General features: G+C 43.9%; 1 protein-coding gene across 2 annotated transcripts in view; it reads right to left on the reverse strand.

Annotated features, from left to right (window-relative positions):
* LOC141116962 (NACHT, LRR and PYD domains-containing protein 3-like) overlaps positions 1–12961 on the reverse strand; it is a 138483-nt gene that overhangs the window by 79025 nt on the left and 46497 nt on the right. For both annotated transcript variants that reach the window (XM_073609489.1, XM_073609490.1), the window contains exons 2-4: positions 12400–12528; positions 6365–6525; positions 4879–5050 (exon numbers count right to left, since the gene is read on the reverse strand). In XM_073609489.1, coding sequence (XP_073465590.1) covers positions 4879–5050; positions 6365–6525; positions 12400–12472 — 406 coding nt within the window. In that variant the 5' untranslated portion in view covers positions 12473–12528. The remainder of the gene's footprint in view (positions 1–4878; positions 5051–6364; positions 6526–12399; positions 12529–12961) is intronic.

Here is a 12961-nt window from a genome sequence, read left to right on the forward strand (position 1 = left end):
GCAATGCAATAGGTTCACAATTTTTAGTGATTGACAAATATACTCCACCTTGGAGGGGGGGGGGCGCCATGACCAGAGGCGTTTCCCATCTGGAAACGTTCTGGATACACGAGCTACAGTCCCTCTCCCCACAGGGTATGAATATGGAACTGGATATTAATTCCTTCATCAATGACTCATAGGTTACAATCTGTATTATTTTATTTTGGATGTATTTAGTATATATACTATTCTATATACATTTTTTGTCATTTGTTCTTATATGGGGTGACCCAGAGAGAATCCATCTCGGACTTCTACAGAGATATCTTGAACACACATAAATTTCTTTAAATTAATTTTAGTAATCACATTTCATAATTTTCACATTTGGATATTTTTTATGTTATTTACTCCTACAGGTGATATTCACATCCCTTGAATGAAATTTTTTACATTCTTTGATATACTTCACTTACAAGTAATTCATAGGATCTAGTATAACAGCACATATAGGGAAATTCATCAAACAAGTGTAGGGTGCTGGAACGCATAAGTAATATACAATAACGAGGCTTGGAACGCACGCGGGTCTGCCATTTTGGCCGAACCCGGAAGTGCATGATGGAAATTGGCACGAGCTGGATTCTCATCAAGGGGGTCACAGTATCTATATTAAGGAGCATGGCAGCAGTGGTTGAACACCCCAGATGAAGTCTAGTGAGACGAAAAGCGTAGGGAGACTCCACTGCCTGCAATAATTTTACATTAAGCGCTTTCTTACTACTAAAATGTAAGTGTTTTACCTTTTTTAATAAATTTGTTTTATAAACGGAATTATGCTATGTGGCGCCCTTTTATTTCATATGGGCCTTTTTCCTGGGACGGGCTACTACCTATTAGAAGAAGTTCCCCCAAAGTTTTGGATGCCTTTGGAGTTCCACTGCCATTCATTTGAAAGGTCCTCCTTCGTTACCATTTGGTAATACAAGCCTTTCTGACTCATTGAGCATACGTTCTTATGAGTCCAACCCCTCTGGTAAGCCTGCATTACTTCTGTGTGGAGGGTCCATCACATTCACTTTTCTGTATCAGTTACTCACCTGTTGAATAGGATCGTTATATTCAAATATTGGACTATGAACATTTCTTTGCTCTCAAGTGATATCTGAAGACTACCAGAGACTATACTTTGTGCTCTATGAAGTGATAGAGACATTTGTTTACTTTCTTGTTTTGTGTATGCGATATTACACTCTTTTTCTCATGTGATACAATAAGCACTACACTTTTTATGCACCTATTACTTTGAACAAATATCCTATATGTGGTGTGAGCTGCTGAACTGTTGAGTAAGCACAGGGTTAATTTTCTTTTTTGTGGGTACAGGGCTGTAGGTAGTGGATGCAGCTGATAGAAGCGAAGAGCGGGAGGGTGGTAAAAAAGAGAGAGCAGATTTTGAAGGGAGATTTAGTGGAACAGATGGAAGCAGCAGAGAAGAAGCAGAGAAGTTAAAGGCAGAGTATGTGCATAAGGAGGAAACAGGGTACTGGTACTTCATTGGTAGCAGGGTGTATTGGTCGGCAACTGTGGTTGTTGGGGGTAACGGAGAGGAAGACATCCCAGCAGACTGGTATCTAGACACAGAAATGGGTGGTTGGGAACTGACAGAAGCTGAGTACAACAAGCTTGACCAGGCCTGTAACACAGGTTGAACAAAAGTTGGTTTACAAACAGCCTGTCTAACCAGGGATTGTACTGAACAAATGCAATCAGACAACACCTGCTGAGAACAAGAGGAATAATGTTCAGTGAAAAAAGCCGGATCATCCTCCAACAGCCATACTAGAGACTCCACCTGATCACTACTGAAGGGGGGGGGGGAAATCATCACAACCCTTAGGACTGCTAGACAAGGCTAGCTCAGCACACACCTGTATCAGGGGCTGAACGTTTTTAAACAGCAATCTACCTTGATCAACCAGAGAATGGGCCAGACAGATACATTCCAGTAGCTGATCCCTGGCCCACTCTTTCAGTACCAGACGGCAATAATTGTTATCCTCCAATACCAGTGAGGCAAGGAGAACAACTGTTTCTGATTGCATCTTAGCAGCAGTAACAGTACAACAATGGTTCCTCTGCGCAGTCACTTCTGGTCAGAGATGGCCCTGGCATACTGTCATGAACGGGTACGACCAGAACCATGTGATCTGCGACAGAGGACACCAAGACGTATATAAGTGAATGATAATAAAGTTTATTAAGGATAAGTCGTAATAAGTAAACACCACAAATACAAATAGTGCTCAACCAACCAACAGAAACCCACAGACAACAGATAATATATACAGCCAAAGGGAAGTACCAAAATCAAACACGTTAGCCAGGCCAGGGTCATACACAGCAGATCAGCAGATGAACAGGGACAGGACAGGAGAGGGAGATGATGGATGGGATCAGACTACAAGGGAACAGGTACACAGGAGGGACAGGATCAGGATGGGATCGGGTACAGGTACAGGTTCAGGGTCAGGTTCAGGGTCAGGTTTACAGGTCACAGGTATGGATCAGGGCACAAGGAAGATACCAGGGCAAGCATGTGAATGCTTTCCGGGTATTTATATGCACACCTACAATTAGCCTCAGGTGACACCTGATCGCAGGAGGTGCTATCTGCTCCACACTGCCAGGATCCATCCGCTGGTGGACGCCAGTACTGCGGCCCAAAGATGACATATTACCAGCAGGGAAAAGCTCTCCTGACAGTTCCAAATTGCCAGGAGACACCTGCTGGTGGACATCAGCACTGCACACCAAATGATATTACCAGCGGATGGAACCTTTCCTGACACTAGTGTATATACAGAGAGGCTGGGTATGCAGAGAGGCTGGGTTTACAGAGAGGCTGGGTTTACAGAGAGGCTAGTGTATATACAGAGAGGCTGGGTATACAGAGAGGCTGGGGTATACAGAGAGGCTATGGTATACAGAGAGGCTAGTGTATACAGCGAGGCTGGGTATACAGAGCGGCTAGTGTATACAGAGAGGCTAGGTATACAGAGAGGCTAGTGTATACAGAGAGGCTGGGTATACAGAGAGGCTAGTGTATATACAGAGAGGCTGGGTATACAGAGAGGCTAGGTATACAGAGAGGCTGGGTATACAGAGAGGCTAGGTATACAGAGAGGTTGGGTATACAGAAAGGCTAGGTATACAGAGAGGCTAGTGTATATACAGAGAGGCTGGGTATATAGAGAGGCTAGGTATACAGAGAGGCTGGGTATACAGAAAGGCTAGGTATACAGAGAGGCTAGGTATACAGAGAGGCTGGGTATACAGAGAGGCTAGTGTATATACAGAGAGGCTAGGTATGCATAGAGACTGGGTATACAGAGAGTCTGGGCATACAGAGAGGCTAGTGTATATACAGAGAGGCTAGGTATACAGAAAGGCTAGGTATACAGAGAGGCTAGTGTATATACAGAGAGGCTGGTTATACAGACAGGCTGGCAATACAGAGATGCTAGGCATACAGAGAGGCTGGGTATACAGAGAGACTGGGTATACAGAGAGACTGGGTATACAGAGAGGCTATGTATACAGAGAGGCTGGGTATACAGAGAGGCTGGGTATACAGAGATATACTAACTTATGAGTGTCCCTACAGTGGAGGCGCATGCATTCTGCTCTCACGTATTCCATCAGAATGCATGCACCTCCACTGTGGGGACACACATAAGTTAGTGTTAGGTACCACAGATACCAGGGCGCCTTGACGAGGCTCTGTGGCTTACGCATGCATTTGCAAATGTGTGCAGACTAAACCTCTGCTTTTTACGCATACTGTTAGACAGGTTATTTGGTTGTCTGCGGGCTGGTCGGTAAGTTAAGCTTGGTTTTTCTCTTGGATTTATCCTTGGCTTTGTTTATACCTGTTGTTAGCCTTCCAATGCTTCTTACTGCGATAGCCAGCTATAGATGGGGGCAAGTGGCTACTTTTTTGTATCACTGTTGTGTTTTTTGGTCAGGCAATGCACTGACACCTTTGCAGCCATTGTGCTATATGCTGGGTGTTCAGTGTGCCCCTGTACCTTTAAGAAGGGGTGGCTGCCCTTCAGTCCACCTGCTCTCACCCATCCATCAGAATGCATGCGCCTCCACTGTGGGGACACTTATAAGTTAGTGTTAGCTACCACAGATACCAGGGTGCCTTGACAAGGCTCTGTGGCTTACACATGCATTTGCAAATATGTGCAGACTAAACCCCTGCTTTTAACGCATACTATTAGACAGGTTATTTGGTGGTCTGCGGGCTGGTCGGTAAGTTAAGCTTGGTTTTTCCCTATACATTATACAGATAGGCTGGGTATACAGAGAGGTTAGCGTATATACAGAGAGGCTGCATATACAGAGAGGCTAGGTATACAGAGAGGCTGGGTATACAGAGAGGTTAGTGTATATACAGAGAGGCTGGGTATACAGAGAGGCTGGGTATACAGACAGGTTGGGTATATAGAAGATAGGCTAGGGTATTACAGAGTTTCCCCCCTCCCCCTCCTCCATGGTCTGTACTCACCTGCTCAGGAGCTTGTGTGAGAAAGTTCCTCCCGACTCTATGATATGAGCGGAGCAAGGGAGGAGACTCACTCTCACACTGATCTCCTGGCTGTGGATGTCAGGGAAGCACAGATTGCAGACTCAGTGAAAGTGCCACAGCTGTGCGGGAAGCGCTGTCAGGCAGCCTGCGACACTCTCACAGTAGGGTCAGCCCGTGACTCGGGGCTATGGGCCCCAGATTCGGGGCTCTAGCCTCAATAGCCACCCCATAGTGACGCCACTGCTTGGTGTCAGTCATTATTTTATAACAATGATGACTGAAAACACAAAGCCTGTTACCTGTGTGTCTGATTTCATCAAAAACCGCCAAAAAGTTAGGATGAGGATGATCTTTCTGTAGTGCACAGAGACAATCCCAGAGTCCAATCACAGCTTCTCTTCCACGATCCTGAATATCTTGTAACAAGGTGTGAGAGAAGGAAGATGGGTCTTTTTCCATTGACTCGTATTTCTGGAGACGATAAGTTATTATTATTCCATTATTGCAGTTTGAAATGTCACTTCGATATATATATATATTTTTAAACTACTTGCCGCCCGCGCTTTAGCTGAAAGATGGCTTTAATTGCCAGGAAGGCATCCGACGTTCCTCCCAAGCCAGCGCATCCCTGTGGGTCGCGAGCGGTGCGCTCTGTGATCACCGAGTCTATGAGACTCGGCTGATCACAGATCTAAAAGACCCCAAACCCCTCCTCTGCACTTGAATGTATTAAAAATGCCAAGTTCAAAGTTTTTGAATACTTTGGATTTTTTAAAACTGGTGCCGTTGGCTGCCGAGTAAACCGGAAGTGATGTTGTGACATCGCTTCTGAGTTACTACATCCGAGACCCAATCAAAGCCAATTTCAGCTTTGTCGTTGTGCCGCCTGGTGGCTCGGGTTTCCCGGTGGGAGGGGAGAGCCTGGGCAAACCGCAGAAGGTGGCGGGATTGGGGAGGGGGATGTAGCCTCCGGCTGCTTGTAATAACAGCTGAGCAGCTGCTTAGCCGCATTGATTGTTATTACTAGAAAGCTGACTGTCAACGACTTGAAGCAGAATGATGTACAGGTACGTGGTTTTGCAACAAGTGGTTAAAGTTTTTTTAAATCAAGAAAAAAAAAAGCTTGTGATCTGCAAGGTCAAGCAAAGACATACTGATCATTTGGCTGCTTTTTTATACGTTTTTACATATTTTTTGACATTTTGAGGGCTTTACTTTTTTTTAAATGTTTTATTTTCTAGAAAGTACAACATATGAATGTTGCCAGGCCAAGTGAGGACCTGTGAGACACAAATGGCAGTTGTGCTCATAGCTTTCATAGGAAAAACTTTTTTTAAAAAAATACATTTTGATAAAAATTTGGAAAACATTTACATTTTGTAAAACATAAAACATTTACAGCAAATTTTGCTGCTCATGTCCAATTAACATGAAGAGGAATCATGTCTAACATGTATATGAAGTTATGGATGTGAGGTATTTATGATGGCAAAAGAAACAATGTAACACCGCGGATAATGTTTGCTGTTTTATAATACACCCCATAGTGTATAATTGTATTCTGGTGGTAATAATTGTGCAAATGGCGTTAAAAGTTTTATGTGGGATGTAATGAAGTTTTGATGTGATTACATTTATCTTGTGAACTTATTATAAAATTAGTTGTTTATTATCAGTATGCAGTGATATGATGTACAATTATAAATGACCGGGGAAATCCAGGTTTATTACTATTGACACCCATACTATACATATTTTGCTGTAGGGAATTTAGAAATATCTTACATCTGTGTTTAAAACATTCTGAGATTTTAGTTCTACCAGTAAGGCATGAGGATCCATGTTCTCCAGGATGTAGGCCAGATCATCTCTGTAATACTCGTATATCCTCCTCAGTAATGGATCGTCATACTTAGACAGCCGACGACGGAACCTCCTGATGTCTTCTAGAAGAACACACAGAAATATATTTTTTGCCCTTCCTAAAAACCAGATTTATAAATGATGTGAATTAACTTCCATCACAAATGTTTATCCCAATTCCGGATCAGTGTTCTGCAATTGGTGGGTATGTAACAAATTACATTTTTATAAGGAGCATAGGAAGCAGGAATCACTAAAAGGACCATTATATGTATTGCTCTGTGATTGGGGATTTATATTTGTACATCCCAAGCTAACGATCTATGAACCCTTACTGAGAGCTTTTCATAATCAAGCTTGTTTGTAACCGGGGGCTTTTAACCATCTAAAACCCAACTACAGATTATTAAAAATAAACTTAAATTAAAAATGCATACAGTTAAAATAATACACATTTCTGGTGGCAATACTTAACCTATCATCAGCAATGTCTCCTTCAGTATGCAGGCAGGTACAATCTACTTTTTCCACTGCAGGTGGTGATCTTCTGCAGTTAGGGAGAAAGTCAAGAGAAACATGGTTCCTCTATGGTTTCCTGGGTCACTGGGGAAGCTATCCTATTAGATACTGCCACCCCATGTGACTCCAGCAGCCATCGTGGGTCAGGCAGAGCATTTTTAGGGCCCTGGCTCCCAGTTTTGGCATGCATTTTGCCAATTGGCAGCATAGGGACAGGACTAGTAGCAGGGAAAGGTTCCTGGTCAGGAGGAAAAGCATAGGACTCACAACCTCTCTGGACACCTTTCTGTTTGGGCACAAGACAGCCGGCCTGCATTCTTCCCCTCTCAAAAGGCGCTGTCAGTTCAGCTGAATCCTGCTCTCTGCATGCTTTTGAAACTGTGAGTGTTCCTGGCTGGGGTGCCTACCCACCAGATTATCTGTGAACTGTCTCTGCATAATTTCAATACAAGTTTTTTCATCACACTGAGACTGAGTGTATTACTGCCACCACACCATGTTGCACCCCACCTAAAAGTATTTTAATTTTGACACTACACGGTGCTGCTCTCCAGTTGAGTGAAGTCCATTATCATTTATCCCAGCTGATTGGCTGCAGCCATTGATCGATCAAAGTTTTACAGTGTGTCCATTCTTCAGAAGTCAATGTACTATTTGACTACAGTGAAACAGGGAGGGCAAAATACAGATCAGAATTCAGACAGTCCTTGCTGAACCAGCAATTTCAACTCATCTGTACCCAGCCTTACATTATATCCAGCTTCAGTGGCAGCTGGTGTTTTTTTTTGGGGGGTGGCAAACGATCCACCCCCCCCCCGGTCGATCAATTCACGGAGGGCACCCACCCCCGGTCAGTCAGTAGATCTTACGCCATCTCGCAAGCAATGCTCCAAGCGGCGTCGGCTTCTCTCTGGGCGTATCTCTCTTGTGCCTCCTCCCTCCTCCTCCTGGTGGCCAATCTGATCGGAACTCCTTTCGGCCAATCAGGTGACGGGTCTCAAGACCCGCTTCCTAATTGCCGGGAGGAGAATCAGTGTTACAATAGTGAATATTCATTTGGTATTGTCGCAGTGCTCTGAGCCCATCCTTTTTTCAAGCCTATTAGAGTCTTGGCTCTAATCACGTGCTTCAAACCCCCCCCCCATTGGAATCCATGCGTCCAGCGCCTTGCATGTAGATTAGGGGGCTGGATGCATAGATAGAGGGGTGGTGCCCGCGCGCCCCTAATGGATGGGCCGCCACTGTTCAGCTTTCTCCCACAGTGCCTAGGTGATGATTAGGGATGAGCTTCGAGTTCGAGTCAAAGTCATGTTCGACTCGAACATCGGCTGTTCGCCAGTTCGCCGAACAGCGAACAATTTGGGGTGTTCGCGGCAAATTCAAAAGCCACGGAAAACACCCTTTAAAAGTCTATGGGAGAAATCAAAAGTGCTATTTTAAAGGTTTATATGCATGGTATTGTCATAAAAAGTGTTTGGGGACCTGGGTCATGCCCCAGGGGACATGTATCAATGCAAAAAAAAGTTTTAAAAACGGACGTTTTTTCGGGAGCAGTGATTTTAATAATGCTTAAAGTCAAACAATAATGCCCCGTACACACGATCGGATTTTCCGATGGAAGCGTGTTGTCGGAAATTCCGACCGTGTGTGGGCTCCATCGGACATTTTCCATCGGATTTTCCGACACACAAAGTTTGAGAGCAGGATATAAAATTTTCCGACAACAAAATCCGTTGTCGGAAATTCCGATCGCGTGTACACAAATCCGACAGACAAAGTGCCACGCATGCTCAGAATAAATAAAGAGATGAAAGCTATTGGCCACTGCCCCGTTTATAGTCCCGGCATATGTGTTTTATGTAACCGCGTTCAGGATGATCGGATTTTCCGACAACTTTGTGTGACTGTGTGTATGTAAGACAAGTTTGAGCCAACATCCGTCGGAAAAAATCCTAGGATTTTGTTGTTGGAATGTTCGAACAAAGTCCGACCGTGTGTACGGGGCATAAAAGTGTAATATTCCTGTAAATTTCGTACCTGGGGGGTGTCTATAGTATGCCTGTAACGAGGCGCATGTTTCCCGTGTTTAGACTTTTTTAATGACTTTTTTCCTTTGAAATGTCATTTTGCTGTCAGACTGTTCTAAACACGGGAAACATGCGCCCCTTTACAGGCATACTATAGACACCCCCCCAGGTACAAAATTTAAAGGAACATTACACTTTTATTGTTTCACTTTAAGCATTATTAAAATCACTGCTCCCGAAAAAACGGCAGTTTTTAAAACTTTTTTTTGCATTGATACATGTCCCCTGGGGCAGGACCTGGGTCCCCAAACGCTTTTTAGGACAATATCATGCAAATTAGCCTTTAAAATGAGAACTTTTGATTTCAAACGTTCCAGTCCCATAGACGTCAATGGGGTTCCAGCGTTCGTGCAAAGTTTTGGTCTGTTCGCAAGTTCTGGTGCGAACTGAACTGGGGGGTGTTCGGCTCATCCTTAGTGATGATGATTTCATCATCCTTCCAGTGAGATTTGGAGGAATGCTGAATACAAATATCAGAAAAATTCATCTTTGCCTTTGTAGACAAAAATCCTTGCACCGGCCCTGCAAACATCAATAACCTGTTAGGGTTTTGTCTATACATACACTCTAAAAAAAGTCTGTCTAAGCAGAGCCAATCATATTACCCCATTTGCACTAATGTCAGCTATGCAATGACTTGTCATTTACTGTCATATCTTTCAGACCATTGATCTTGAGGAGCTATCTACCCCCAAACTATCACCACACCAGTATCAATGAAGTCCTCTGACAGAGCTCTGTCCTTAGAATTGTTCAGAGACAAGAGAAACAGACGGACCTGATCTAACCATCCATTGCCCTCCATGGAGCAGCGGGTGTCAATGGACATGTGCCCCTTTATACCCACTGACATCCAATCCAATCCTGCCATAAAGGACAGCAGGCTGTGTCTGTGCCCGATCTGCATAAGCGAAGCCAAGGCGGACAAGCCATCAGCCTGCTCAGCGAGGATTAACAGACAGATTCCTCGCTGAGCAGGCAGACTCCTGGTCATGGGTGTGCGCAGCCTATTGCATTCGGGTGTCTACCCCAAAGCTCAAACACACATGCCTTTCCCTGGCATTGGACAGTGAATGAATGGGAAGTACTCCATGCTGAGCGGCTTACTGTTCATTCACAAACTGAAGCATAGTAAACACTTACTTAGTCAGTAAAACACTTTACTATGCTTTAGGTATGAATGAACACAGTGAGTGAGTGTGTTTACTATGTTCATGAAAAGGAAGGGGCCAGTAAATGACATATTGACTAGCCCCTTCCCCTGCTCTTCATCCTCACAGCAGACGGGGGGAGAGGAGAGGAGGGAAGTCAGCACCCCCAACAAAGGGGGAAGCTGGGGCAGTAGGGAAAATCGGCACTGCACAGGCACACCCCATGGCACACCCCATGGCTCCTGGTAGAGTCCACCCCATGTGAAACACGGGCCTAAAGCTCAATCACTGTACCATTGCTAAACAGAAAACAGCCCGTATATACAATATATATATATATATATATATATATATATATATACACACACACACACAGTATCTCACAAAAGTGAGTACACCCCTCACATTTTTGTAAATATTTTATTCTATCTTTTTATGTAACAACACTGAAGAAATGACGCTACAATGTAAAGTAGTGAGTGTACAGCTTGTATAACAGTGTAAATTTGCTGTTCTCTCAAAATAACCCAACACACAGCCATTGATGTCTAAACCGCTGGCAACAAAAGTGAGTACACCCCTAACAGAAAATGTCCAAATTGGGCCCAATTAGCCATTTTCCCTCCCGGTGTCATGTGACTCATTAGTGTTACAAGGTCTCAGGTGTGACTGGGGAGTAGGTGTGTTTAAATTTGGTGTTTTCGCTCTCACTCTCTCATACTGGTCATTGGAAGTTCAACATGGCACCTCATGGCAAAGAACTCTCTGAGGATCTAAAAAAAAAGAATTGTTGCTCTACATAAAGATGGCCTAGACTATAAGAAGATTGCCAAGACCCTGAAACTGAGCTGCAGCACGGTGGCCAAGACCATACAGCGGTTTGACAGGACAGGTTCCACTTAGAACAGGCCTCGCCATGGTCAACCAAAGCAGTTGAGTGCACATGCTCAGCGTCATATCCAGAGGTTCTCTTTGGGAAATAGACATGAGTGCTGCCAGCATTGCTGCAGAGGTTGAAGGGATGGGGGGGTCAGCCTGTCAGTGCTCAGACCATACGCCGAATACTGCATCAAATTGGTCTGCATGGCTGTCATCTCAGAGGAAACCTCTTCTAAAGATGATAGCAAGAAAACATGCAAAAAGTTTGCTGAAGACAAGCAGACTAAGGACATGGATTACTAGAACCATGTCCTGTGGTCTGATGAGACCAAGATAAACTTATTTGGTTCAGATGGTGTTAAGCATGTGTGGCGGCAACCAGGTGAGGAGTACAAAGACAAGTGTGTCTTGCCTACAGTCGAGCATGGTGGTGGGAGTGTCATGGTCTGGGGCTGCATGAGTGCTGTCGGCACTGCGGAGCTACAGTTCATTGAGGGAACCATGAATGCCAACATGTACTGTGACATACTGAGCATGAGCAGAGCATGATCCCCTCTCTTCGGAGACTGGGCCGCAGGGCAGTATTCCAACATAACGACCCCAAACACACCTCCAAGACGGCCACTGCCTTGCTAAAGAAGCTGAGGGTAAAGGTGATGGACTGGCCAAGCATGTCTGCAGACCTAAACCCTATTGAGCATCTGTGGGGCATCCTCAAATGGAAGGTGGAGAAGCGCAAGGTCTCTAACATCCACCATCTCCGTGATGTCGTCATGAAGGAGTGAAAGAGGACTCCAGTGACACTGGTGAACTCCATGCCAAAGAGGGTTAAGGCAGTGCTGGAAAATAATGGTGGCCACACAAAATAGTAAAACTTTGGGCCCAATTTGGACATTTTCACTTAGAGGTGTACTCACTTTTGTTGCCAGCAGTTTAGACATTAATGGCTGTGTGTTGAGTTATTTTGAGGAGAGAGCAAATTTACACTGTTAAACAAGCTGTACACTCACTACTTGACATTGTAGCAAAGTGTCATTACTTCAGTGTTGTCACATGAAAAGATAGAATAAAATATTTACAAAAATGTGAGGGGTGTACTCACTTTTGTGAGATACTGTATATGATGAGAAAACACAGCTGTACCCACGTAGATTTAATTCATGTAAACTATCATGTATAGCAATGGGTTCATTTGCAACAATATTTAAAAAGTTACTAAAGATATATATAGATATATATATATATAGATATATATATCTATACACACACACACACACACACACACTGTATAAAAGGCAAACAGCAACTGGTTTCTGATTACCAGGAATGATGGCTTTTCTACTCCCAAAAAGCCCTTGGAAGGCTCTTCTAATGCTTCTAATGCGCGTTGCCATCTTCTTGCTCTCTCTTAGTTCTTCTACAGTAGAATCCCAGTCATGCCATGGAACACCTAGACACAGAGATACATTGCAATTATTAGCCATTATGTTCAGATTTCCCAGAAGAAATAGGATGTCTGAGGATCCACGTTCTGCTGCAGACTGAATTTTTTTTAGAACTTTATTTTTCATAATGGTATGTCTAAAATAAAAATCCAGAGAAAGATAAACAGTTTTATAAAAGGCACAAATTAATAAAACTCTGTATTCAATAATACATCAATGCATTGGGGTTGATTTACTAGAGAATGGACACAGAAGTCCGATCTGACTTTGACTTGCGATTTCATGTCCAACTTACATGCGACTTTAATTTTATCAGGTTTGAGTTGAGTGATGATCAGTGGGGGAGAATATTGGAGCTTGGTCCACTGGTGTCCCTCTCTCCGTCGCAGCAGGCGTCGCACCTCTTGCTTGTGCACAGAGCCTACTACACCCCCAAGA

Source organism: Aquarana catesbeiana, linkage group LG13 (genome assembly GCF_042186555.1).
Source record: "Aquarana catesbeiana isolate 2022-GZ linkage group LG13, ASM4218655v1, whole genome shotgun sequence".
In the NCBI taxonomy this organism is placed as follows: Eukaryota; Metazoa; Chordata; class Amphibia; order Anura; family Ranidae; genus Aquarana; species Aquarana catesbeiana.